This window comes from Fusarium oxysporum, chromosome XII (genome assembly GCF_013085055.1).
Source record: "Fusarium oxysporum Fo47 chromosome XII, complete sequence".
Classification (NCBI taxonomy): domain Eukaryota; kingdom Fungi; phylum Ascomycota; class Sordariomycetes; order Hypocreales; family Nectriaceae; genus Fusarium; species Fusarium oxysporum.
Window position 1 is genome coordinate 2385482 of NC_072851.1, and position 12071 is coordinate 2397552.

Sequence of the window (12071 nt, forward strand, 5' to 3'; positions counted from 1 at the left end):
CAACTAACTTTACGGTGAAGACTTTATGACAATCTGTGGAGAGCAAGTATATGAGCGAATTGATAGACGGCACTAATAGTTTGTTTGAGATCCTATCATAAATGTACCATAACTACTTAAACGAGTGACAAAAGATCGAAATGACGATCAATCTCCGCAGCTATCGAGTAAGAAGAGGTGCCTCAAGATACAAGTTCGTAAATCGCTTGTTTACCAAGTCCGGAATCTTGGCAATCTTAGAAAGTGACTCATCCCATTTGAAAGCCTTAGCCCATCGTGAGACCAAACCAGCCTGCAAATCGCCTTCATATCGCTCACTCCAGTCTGGCGTAGCCCACTTCTCATGGACCTTTTCAAATTGCTTCTTATACTTACCGGGAGCGTCATCGGGAATGGAGTCATCCTTCAACGGCGCGACTGGATCCCAATGTTCCAACGCCATTTGTTCATCTGGGAAGCCCTTGGCGGGAAGTATTCTCTCAAGATTAGCATCGAGGATCTTGAAAGTTTGGAGTTTGTCCTGTGACATGTCGGGTGGTGGTGCGATGAGAGATACACCCATCATGAGAGTTATGCCGCCGTCATCAGCTTTCAGAAGAGAGTCGATGTTGTTACCACTGTGGACGGGATCAGATCCACCATTATCTGGAATAATGTTAGTTGAAGACTCTGATGGAGAGAAAGTACTTGCACTGCGCCCACAATCCTGTAGGAACAGACTTCAACTCGCAGGCCATATCCCATCCAATGACATCTACTGGCTTATCATGGGCTTCACCCTGGGTGATGGTGAAATCAAGAGTAGACTGTAGAGGACGAGTTAACTCCATTGGCTTAGCATAGATGCTTGCCTTATTGTATGCCACATGGTCGACAACACCCTCTTCTTCGGTCTTGAGCTGTTCAGCCTTTGAAACAGCCATCTTGCAGCCTATCACAAGGGAGAAAGTACCACCGCGAACAGTCCAAGACGCATTAGGATCGCGCTGAGGCTTCTCACTGTCATTCATCAAACCAGACTGTGCAAGGAACGTGTGCCCTTGATTCTCTGGTGGTGTAGTGACGCTCGCCGATGAGACCTCTTCATCGTCGTCACCAACCTCCGTAATGCGAGATGGAGTAGGTTCTGCCAATGAGCTCGCACCACCGCCTTGACTGCTCGCTTGAAGAACAAGGGCATAAAACTGAGAAAGAGAAAGCTTCTTGTTTCCACTGTCAGAGTCACCAAAGTCGATGTGGAATTTGTGCACCTTGATGTCGATAGTAACACGACCTGCAAGAGGAGGCCCCCAAAGAGCCAGTTCAGCACCGACTTCCACAGATATACGAGCATGGATGAACAGGAAGTCTATGTCAGCCGCAACACCGACACAGATGCCGACGTCAGCCTTGAAGTAGAATGGCTGGTACTTGATGAGGAAGTTGGCAAATGCATCGAACCAAGCACTGATAGGGCCAGCATGGAACGCGGCATGGAGACGCCCACCAGCCATAGCTACCTTCGGTGTGATAGCAAAATAAGCTTGTCCTGTTATACTTAGGTTGCTTCCCAAATTCCAGCTGATACCAAGACGAGGAGGATTCGGGTATCCGGCAGGAAGGACAAACCCTTGGTGGTATCCTCCAAGAGTGTAGACAAACTCGCCAGCTATAGGATTGTGTCCATTCGGTGGATCGAACCAGTAGTACAGCGCAAAGCCTCCAGTTAGATGGCAGTCTGGGTGAAGGATATACGACTTAGGTGAAAGCTGAGCCTCAGCTTTGAAGAAGCCATGGACAAGATCCACCACGACAGCAATTCCTAATTCTACATGTGCAAGCTTTTCCTTGCTGTTAGAATTAGGAATATCAACTAAGGCAACTGCATATATGCCCATGATAATAGACTCTCCGAATTGCACCAGCGCCACAGCGTCTAGAGAGATCATCTGGAAGGCATCTACCTTGAGACCAGCAGCCGCCCAGTACGTGTCAACACTTGGTTTAAACCAGCCGTCGGCATTGGGACTGGTAAGTCTCTCAAGCGACTTGAGAGCACTTTCATCGGCATCAGCAAGGCCAGTTGACTTGATGAAGGGGAAATTGACCACCTGGTCTGGCGCTGGAGTTCGAACTTCAGAGTTATATCCAAAACCACCAGTCAGACCTGAAATCTCAGCGAACTCAAGAGTGATCAGTGGTCCATCTAGTTTGGCAAACACAAAGACGGAGCGGAACATTTGCTCCTTGGTTCCACCCTCGGGAATGCATTCACCGTAAAAGCCAGCTGCTTCGAGCTGATACGGAACCCATCCTATGATGAGACCTCCGGCATAGTACTCCGTGTTGCCTTCTTTGCCATGGCGAATAATACCCGCAATGGTTAGAGGGGGCTTCTCGAATGATGCTGACAAGCCTTCGAGACTTGGGAGAAGAGGCTTGATGTTCTTGAGCCCGTTGATCTCAAAGTTGAGTTGGAAGCCAATGAGGGAGAATTCAAGAGGTCCGAGGTCAAAGGTGGCAGTGAATTTGATACCAAGTTGCTTGTTCGCATATTTGAGACCGATGTTGCTGATGGACAGAGGACCAGCCTTTTTCTTGAGAGGAGCAGACGAGCTACTTCCATCTGAATCAGGTTTGACCTCTTCCGTAATTCCTTCAGCTGGAGCTGGAGCTCCATCAAGTTTATTCTCAATCTCCTTTCCTGTCTTGGGAGAAGAAGACGTCTTCTTCTTGAAGTCGTAGTCGAGAATACAGGTTCGATTCCCACTACTGTCCTTCGAGATAACAGCGAAGTGAGCTCCCGCGGTAACGAGGACATCTGTCTCTTTCTTATCTTTGAACTTGTCTCTGACAACAGGAGTGTATTCGGCAAGAGGACCTTGTAGAGTCTTCATCTCTTTCCGGGTCAAGCCAGCAACAGGGTCCTTCTTAGTGCTGTCCTGTACCCACATGATGTAAATCTCATCGAATGGCTGCGGAATATTGCCGATGAGAGGGATGGAAATTTCAGAAATTGGAGACACAAACGACACATTGATAAGCCTCTTGGAAGGGAGCTTGGGGTCCCAACCAGCCATGTGAACTTGTGCAAACAGCAAGTTGAGGTCCCATATCGTGATACGTGACACAAAAGTACTAGAATCTCCCTTGTGGTTCGCAACATCGAGGAAAATACCGCCTTCATCACTCTTTCCACTGAAAGGTGTATCTGCAAGGAATGGTGGAAGATCCAGATCATCGCCAGGAATGATGCTTGAAATGATATCTCCAATAGTAGCTTGCTTGTACTGTGGTGTAAGTTGAGCATTGAAGGTCCAGCCCTTTTGGTTCACAAAGTCAAACTTGAGTTGGAGTTCAAGCTCGCCCAGAAGAATGTCGCCGCGGAAATTGAACGAAGTTCCTTCTCCCTTGCTGTAGTCGTACTCAAAGGAAATATCCTTGATGAGAAGGGATTCAATCAAGGGAATCACCGTGTCGACAGACCCCGGATCAAATAGTTCGTACAAGTTTGAGCCATACAGATCGCTCATTGACGCCTGCAACTTCCAAGTGCCACCAGAAGTACCCCCAGAGGAATAGCTCAATGACCCCATCAATGCGGCCGTGTCTTGATGCTTGGAGTGCTTCCCAGGGTGCAGAAGCGTGGTAATACCTAGCTCAAGCTGGAAATTCGACTTACTGTTCCATTCAAAAGAGGCCTGGAGCATAATCTGACCAAGATCGAGTTGAGGCACTGTGCTCTCTTGACCGGGAAAGGCCTTTGATTGGAGCATTGCACCAATGGCGAAGTGCTTATCGGAAATCTCAATGCTTGCTTGTGTGAGCTGTGTTGGCACATTTTTGGGAATGTTTTCAATCTTCTCTCCGGCTATGAGGCTGGGGAGATCAATTGTCCCCGTTGGGTTTTGAGTTAGGGGTTGAAGATCAGTGATCTTCTCATAGCGAGGATCCAGGACCCTGGTCAGGTCGGTATTGAAGCCTGTAGCCTTGTAAGTCAAACGCCATGATGGGTGGAAGGATATCAATACCGTTCCAGAGGCGACCAAGCAAAGTGCCAAAAGATCCAATACCCCGAGTCCAAGAATATGTAATCAAGAACGGAACTCTCTTGCTCTGATCATTTTCGACACCGAACTTATCAGTGGAGACTTCAATGTCTACGCAGACACTTTCAAGTTGAATGTATCCTTCAGAAGTATCGAGATCAATGCGAACTTGGCGAAGGTGTATATGACTTGTGAAGAAGTTCTCTTTCCCAAGCAGCTTCTTAATATCATCGAGACTCTCTGAGTCAGGAAGAAAGCTTGCAAGCCAAAGGATAATGGTAGTAAGCGGATCGTCGTTCTGGCTATCTGAATTGAACTGAAAGACCAGGCTGTATCCCGTGGGAAAGATCTCGAGACCAACCAACAACTTGGCTTTGTGATTGTCATCAGCCTTGACGATGGCATCGATCTCAAACTCTATGCTTCCAGATGATAGAGGAAGATGGCCTTTATTGGTCACACAAAGAGTCTTTGAAGTCGTCAAGATCATCGCTGATTGAGTAAATTCCAGACCAGGAAGAACTTTAGTAAAAATACTGTTGAGCTCTTTATTATCATCGAGTGTGAAACGAAGCCTCATGATAGTCTCAAACTGATTCTCAGGACGAAACCACATGGCGTTTCTTTCCTTACCAGCGTCTTTGCGGATCAAGCTTACACCCCGATTCTGCAGAACGGGTGGCAAAACTTGGACAATACTGAGCAAGCCGGCCAGTTTGAAGAGGCCTCCAACTGTGGACTTCAAGTCATTTTGGGTTCGATTTATGTCAAGTCCAAAGTAGACCGGAGTTCCATCTTTGGTCATGCCTGGTCTGGGGACTTTAGCTGCGCTGGTTGTGAAGAAGTCCTCTCCACCAAAGGTGAAAGCGAGAGTTAGATCTGAAGAGCTGAAAGTGACGTTCCATGGTGCAGTGATTTCAAAGTTGAACGCCTGGATATTTAAATTGTCTTTATCGTCGAAAGTAACTGTCATCTTGCTTTGTTCGTCCCAGTTAGTCATCCAAGTCGCCCATGGATCACTGTCATCAAACTTTGCTGAAGTTCCATCTGGTTTGGCTGCAAGTACAATGCCCTTGTCTGGGAGGAAGCCAAGGAATTTCTCAAGATTGACATCATCACCAGAGATAGTGTGTACATTTGGTCCGCTTGGTTTCCCGGCGGCTTGTGAGTAGATGTAGAATTTCTTGTCGTCAGTTGCCGCGGCTTTAATCGCATGTCTTTTTGCGCCGGGGATGGCGGCTGCCATTAAGGCATCCTGGTAAGGACTCACTTTGACCATGTTGCTTGATAATTTAAGCTTAAGGATGATAGATCAAAGTGTGAGATGTTGGTCAGGAAGGTGGATTTTGCTGGTTCTGAGACGGTTGTCACCACCGCCAGTAACGCTCTAGTCAAAACACTCGGGGGATTGCCAAGTATCCCAACCAAACTATTGATCAAGACCCTCTCTCATAGTTATCACGCCACCTCTACCGCCTCTGAGTGATATGTACTGCGTCAATCCTGAATAGCGATTGTGAGCGAGCGAGGTGGGGGAGTGTTGGCAGCACTCCAACATATTGTTATATCGAGGCGTCATCAATTGAGAACTTCTGCTACACGCCACACCCAATATGCAACAAATCCTTGATCCGTCACTCGGCATATGCGACACGGCATATTATTGACCATCTTCACAGCCCATCTTTCAGCTTGCACCTTGCATATCCCTTTGTCGATCTTGACTCAAACTGGCATACTATCCTCTTTTGGCCAAACTCACAAGCATATATACAGGAATGCTAATATGACGGCAGCGGTTAAAGACGCTTTAGCCTTTTCACAAGTATTGACCTGCCAATCGAATTGTTGGCTTGTCACATGGGACTTTCGTTCAGCTCGAAACTATCATGCACGTTCAGACGTTTCAGGAAGAACTATTGAAAGAGGATGATCATATGTGTGATGAACAAGCAAGCCAAGGCTTGGATGGTGATGAGCTATCCGGATGCTCACGCACGCTGCAACGTGCCGTCATCATAATCATGATGTGACATGATTGCGGCAAAAGAGGCTAGTTGTCTAGGCCGAGCGGAGGCCCGTTGTAATTCCATCGGGTACTGGACGCTCCCCCGCATTGGTGATGAGTTCCATCCATGGTGAACTAGTCTCAAGGGACTCACTTCTGTCACTCATTGCACGTACCTATCATCAATCACATCAACCATCATGTCTGACAATTTACTACTCGTTCCAGTGCAATTGCACGCCTTCGTCTTGAATCCAGCTGTATGCAACGAGGAAGGCGACGATGGCGCCCGTATTGTTCCAATTACACAGCCCAATTACACCTTTCTACGTCTTGATAACTTTGTCGTTCAGAATGATGTCCTCAGACACATTGACGGCCACAACTGTGCTCCAGCATCCAAGAATTCACGCATGACTGACCTAGGGGCAAGAAACCAAGAAGGCAGCCCGGCGTATCGCCGCAATCGCCATGGTGTCTACATTCACTGGATCTTACCCCAAGTCTATCGCACCGGAGTCACGTCTGCAGACTCTGTGTCAAAGCAAACTCGCAATGATGCGCGTTTGAAGCATGGTCTCCAGGTGCTCCCTGATGGAAAGGCTGCTGAGGTCACGACGCCTGAGTTCATACAGCCGCCCACTAGGTGGCTTGTTGTTCGCAAGCTGGATATGAGCAGCATTGACCAGAAGGACGAAGTCGAGAAACACTTCAGGGAGTACCAGGCTTGGGTCATTGAGAGCGACTATCTCTGGGCTCTTGATGATATCCCGCTTGATTATGACCTTGAAGTCGACGTCACTCCCTTTGTCATGGGTGCAGAGGGGAGCAAAGTCAATGTTGAGCAGCAAGCTGAAGTTTTTATCGGTCGCAAGACTCGTCTTGAAGACTGGAAGCCTAAAAAGGAGGACAAACACATTGATATTACTCTTCTTCGGAGCAACAATGAACTGTTTGCCGACTTTCAGTTACATAACTCAAATGTTTTCAGCATGCTTGATAACTTTGACTACATTGGCGATGACGGTGAAACATATTATCTTGAGAACGCCAAGGCGAGCTATTATCTCTTTGGTTGGCACTCGGACAGCAAGAATGATCCACTCTGGGACAACCATGACTACACGCATGCGGAGAGGTTGGAGTCACTGTTCATGACACTTCAAGACACCGATATACCAGAGACTAAGGCATGGCTTGAATCATCAGAACCAGCTCGTCTATGCTGTCATGGAGCCATGTACGATGTCACCTGGGATCACGGCAACAAGCCTGCAAAAGTACCAGCAGATGACTACTCTGCTCGAATCAAAGACCAAAGACTCCCAGTTCTTTCTGTTGGCACTACCCCATTGGAAGCTCTGACCACTTACTGCAACGCTCACAAGAGCAAAGATCCTGGCCTTATTGGCCGAATTGAGGCTGATATCATCGCTATCGAAGCTTTGCTGCATACCAGAGACGATGGCGTCGAGGGCCAGAGAGAAGCTGCCGATACTGTCTACAACTGGAACTTTTCACGTTCCAAAGCCGGCACGCACTTTGAACTTGGCAGCAAAGACACATCCGGTAAACCAACCATACCGAACTCAGAGACTATCACTGCTCTGCGAGAGGTGAATGAATATCAACAGCTCTTGGATGCATGTGAACGCATGGTCAAACAGCGTCGTTGGGACATGTTCTCCCGATGGTGGAAATATGTCAGCGATGTTTCAAACCAGGATCGAGAGAAGAGATCGGATGAAGATGTCCGAGCTGCAGAACGGCTTGCGACACGTATCTATCAGCTTGAAAAGCAGATCGAGGACCTCAGAGGCAAGGTCGAAGGCAAGCTTAAGAAAGAAGAGCTGTCGGACACAAAACAAGGAGCCCAGCCCTTCTTTTACAGAGGCCGAGATCCTACTCTTTTAGTTGGCGGTATTGAATCTGGATGGCCTGATGACTTCTCTGAGAACGTGGCTGTTCGATTACCAGTCCAAACTGTTTCTAACATTGATGTACCACCCTTTCTTGCGGACCTGCTCACACTGATCCCGAGGATCTTCACTGACGAGATGTCAGTGAGGGCAGCTGAGAGTCTCCTAAAGGAGTTCTACAGCCTTCAGCCAGGTCTTGATCTGTATCCTGAAGACAGGCTGCCTCACGGCCAAGTATATCCCCAATTCCACGAGCCATCACCACCCGAAGGAACCACTTCTCGTGATGAATGGGGAGACACTCAACCCTGGTTCCCTCTGTTTGTGGAATGGGAAGTTGAATATTTTCACATCCCGTTTGAGAAATGGACTCTTGACGAGACTATCACTCACGTTTCTAAGCCCCCTCAGATGCGCTACGGAATTGACGTCAGTGACGGGAAGCCGTTGTGGAAAAAGCTTGAGAACGACAAACCACATGACGTCCGCGTACTCTCCGGACGAGTCTTGATCTTGCCTCAGCCCAGTTTCTCCCTCAGAGCAAAAGTTCGACAACTCTTTTCCGAAACCCCGCCGAGCATACTCGATGAGTATATCAAGGGCAAAGAGAATAGAGATCAGCTTCTCAAAGATATTGAGAAGTTGCCTTTTCTCTCATGTCCGCTGACGGGATTTACTGAGGGTCTCGTCACTATGCACCAGGGAACGCATATCAAACCTGAGAACAAGACAGTGACGTCTCAAGGAGAGAATGTCTCTGTGTTCGATGCAGCTGAGTTTCGAAATGCTGGTTTGACTAAAGATAAATTGGCGAAGATCATGGGTAACTCGGCCCTGACTCCGTTCGCATCATCGGTGAATTTCATTGATGAGAGGCACTGCCCCTTCAAGCCCGTTGAACATGGACAAATGAGGTATGTTTTGTTGCCCCGAAAGAATTGAAAATATCCCTAAAAATCCTGATAGATTCCGCAAGCTCAACATCATTGATAAGTTCGGTCAAGCCATTTTGGCCGTCGACCCCCAGCCTAGGGTAGGAGGCCCACCTCCTCTATACCCCTGCATCAGTAACTTCTACGAGCCACAGCATATGACCATCAATGGCAAGATAGTTCCCAACACGGTTCTAGAAAGCCACAACGGCCTCTGCGAGTTTATTCAGCTTCCACCGCAGATCAATCAAGATGCCCGCCTCAACGCCAACTTTGTCATCCCCACTACGGACGACAACAGGCCTGGTGACAAGTCTTATTGGCGACCCACAATGGAGTGGGAGATGCCTATTTGGGGTTGGATTCTTACCAACTACGCGGACTACGGTATTCAGCTTTTCCTTGCTGATGGTACTTTCTATGGTGAGGTACGCATTGGTGGAGCTGATGGCTCTATGGACTCGCCCAAGTGGTCTCCCTTTGAACCTCCGAAAGACTACAACCCTCAAGAAACAGCACGTCTGGATGCTCTTATTGCAAGACTCACAAGGCCCAATGACACAAAGTATATCCAAGGCTTTTGGACGATGCTCACCACTGCCATTGATAGTCTCCCCCCAGCACCATCTGCATACGCACAGTTTCTCGGATCTGTCGTAGGCAAGCCCTTCGCATTAGTCAACATGGGATGGTCTGTTGAGCTATCCGGTCCATCTCTTGCTATTCAGAGCACTAGTGCCAAGAAGACTGAACCAGAAAGACTTCTCATCAACCCTGACCCCAAGAACGAGGATCAATCTTACATCTTCCAAGTCAAGCTTGGTGATAAGGAGCGTGCATTCGACGGACTTGTCGGATACTTCGAAGGTTTCGACAAGCCGCATCCTGAAACCAAGGAGGAGCTGAACTACGATGTTGTTAACACGTACTTCATCCCTCGCGACACAGATGGCAATCCTATTTTCAAAGACTCTTTCAAGCCGGTGACTTCCGAGACTTACCCTAAGTTTCGCCCATACTGGATTCCCCCGGTTGAAGAAAGCAGGGACAAAGACAAACCCGCCAGCCCAGAGAGTTATGCCGACCAGCGTAACTCCAAGATGTCAATCTTCGGCGCCATCATCGATCCATTCACCTCCGTCCATGCATACTCCTCCTTCCTCCCCGCGAAAGAACTTGCCTTGCCATCATGGACATGCCAATCCGCCATGAACAAAATGCTAGCCTTCCTCCACGCAGGGCCAATGACGCTTACTTCCGATGTTGGACCGTTCAAGCCTGACCAGAGACTCACAATTGAAAAGGCCAAGCAGAAGCCACCCCGCGATCTTGGACTTCTTCCTATAGGGTCTGGTGACTGGAACTGGCTGCAGCCTTATGTCGATGGGGACTCTGGTGTACCTGCTTATAATGCTTTTGGGATCGATAAGAAGGGGAATTTGATGAAGCCGGGTTTTGAGAAAGGGCCGTACACGTCTATTGAGGGATTCTTACAGCTGAGGAGGCCTTTGATGGCGGAGAAGGCCGATGATTAGTTTGAGATAGCTTCACTACGTGTTTCTTACTGATTTAAATCTTTCGATGTTCTAACCATCGTGAATGTGAAACTTGTGTGCATACTTGTGATACTCTACAAGACCCTGAGTTGAACAGCCTTAAAGTAGCAGACCTCATTCTAGACACCAAACACCATGTATTCATAAGCTGTCGTGTCTACAGGAAATGTCCCCCTGCTGAGTTGATCATGTTAGTTGGCCTACTGCTGTGACTACTCGCCTATAACTTATCGATACAGTGGCTCGTTCACCTGCTAGGAAGCTATTACCTGGTGTTGACTTTGAGGGGTAAAGGTTACTTAAGCCCTGAACATTGATAAAGGCCACATCTCAATGACGACGCATAGGCAGTCTTAGCAGGATATAAGGCTTGATAACTATAGTAATTATAGCTATATAAGTCGATGACAGCAGATGTGCATAAATGAATGAACCCTCCTGACCCTATACTAAGCAAAAGGCTCTCCGTTCGATACTTCCAATGGCCACCTACCTCTTATGGAGGACATGGTTGATCTTGGATTTGGGATCGCCTTTGGCCACGTAGAATAGGTGGTTGCCCTTCTCGCTAGCAACGACAGTCAACTGACTTGCAAGATCCACCTTACTTCCCTTAACCTCCTGGGGACTACCCCAACTCTTTCCAACCTGCTTGCTCACAACGCGAATCTCCTGGCTACGGTTCGTGTAGTAGAGATAGACAGTTCCGTTGACATATGAAATAGCCGTAGTGGTGCCAGACTGTGCATCATCGGTGTACTTCAAGTGTTGAGCTGAGTTATTCGTTAGAATGCTTGAAATATAATGGTACTTTTACACTTACTGTCTCCGTCGCCGTCAGGAACGTACTCGTAGAATGTCTGGTTAGAAGAAGACTGGACGATCACACAGCGTCTATCATTCTCGGGATCATAGTAAGCCGCGACAGATGAATGCTGGTCAATCGAGATAGTATCATCAATGTCATGCTGCTCGCCTGAGTTGACATGCGTCTCAACCAGAAGGCGATCCTCAGGTGTTCCCCTGTCGTAGAATCAACATGTGATCTACCAAATGAACGTTCCAGGGCCATAGCTTACTTGAAGTAATAGACCCAAGCATCGTAGTCAGAGTTGCACGACGCAATGGTCAAGTTATTCTTCTCCGTCTTGTCGAGCGAGAAGTACACTGGACTGAGAACAGAGACACTGTGATACTTGTCATCATAATCGACGGCACCAGTATCAGCGACAGTAGCACCGTCCTTCTTCTTCTTGGTGAAACCAGTGACGATCTGGGTGCCAAGAAGGTATGAGGTGGCGATCTGACTGTTGTCAAGAATTATGCCTGGAATATCGTCGCTGCTAGAGATAAGAGTCTCGGGAGCGTCATTCACACGACCTTCATCACGATACTCAAAGGCGAGGTGGTTGTTAGTGGCTGTGTAGAAGATATGAAGCTTCTTGCCGTCGATGGCACCTGTGGTGTAAATACTACCAATGCCGGGCATGCTGAAGACTGTGATAAAAGTATAGAGTGGGAGATGATTTGATGTAGTGTGCTAAGTGGAGCGATGAATCTGGGTTGTTCTGGAGAGGGATTCTCTACGGGCTGCAAGTTTGCTGCCATTTATGCTTTGGCCACAAACG

General features: G+C 48.0%; 3 protein-coding genes across 3 annotated transcripts; 1 reads left to right on the top strand and 2 right to left on the bottom strand.

The window, feature by feature from the left end:
• Positions 1-160: 160 nt before the first annotated feature.
• On the bottom strand, positions 161-5307 carry FOBCDRAFT_149241 (uncharacterized protein; the record flags this gene model as incomplete). The annotated part of the gene is given in 4 exon segments (XM_059608309.1): positions 161-686; positions 703-1536; positions 1642-3961; positions 4011-5307. 4 exon segments carry the CDS (start codon positions 5305-5307, stop codon positions 161-163), a joined length of 4977 nt encoding a protein of 1658 aa, XP_059466483.1.
• Positions 5308-6236: 929 nt separating this feature from the next.
• Positions 6237-10422, top strand: FOBCDRAFT_209809 (uncharacterized protein; the record flags this gene model as incomplete). Its single annotated transcript, XM_031194237.2, has 2 exons — positions 6237-8869; positions 8922-10422. The coding sequence occupies 2 exons, from the start codon at positions 6237-6239 to the stop codon at positions 10420-10422; spliced, it is 4134 nt and encodes a 1377-aa protein (XP_031030858.2).
• A 433-nt stretch (positions 10423-10855) lies between these two features.
• Positions 10856-12024, bottom strand: FOBCDRAFT_325155 (uncharacterized protein). Its single transcript, XM_031194238.3, has 3 exons — positions 11523-12024; positions 11267-11466; positions 10856-11216 (listed from the first exon to the last, which is right to left on the bottom strand). The coding sequence occupies exons 1-3, from the start codon at positions 11930-11932 to the stop codon at positions 10933-10935; spliced, it is 894 nt and encodes a 297-aa protein (XP_031030859.2). The 5' UTR covers positions 11933-12024; the 3' UTR covers positions 10856-10932.
• Positions 12025-12071: the final 47 nt, after the last annotated feature.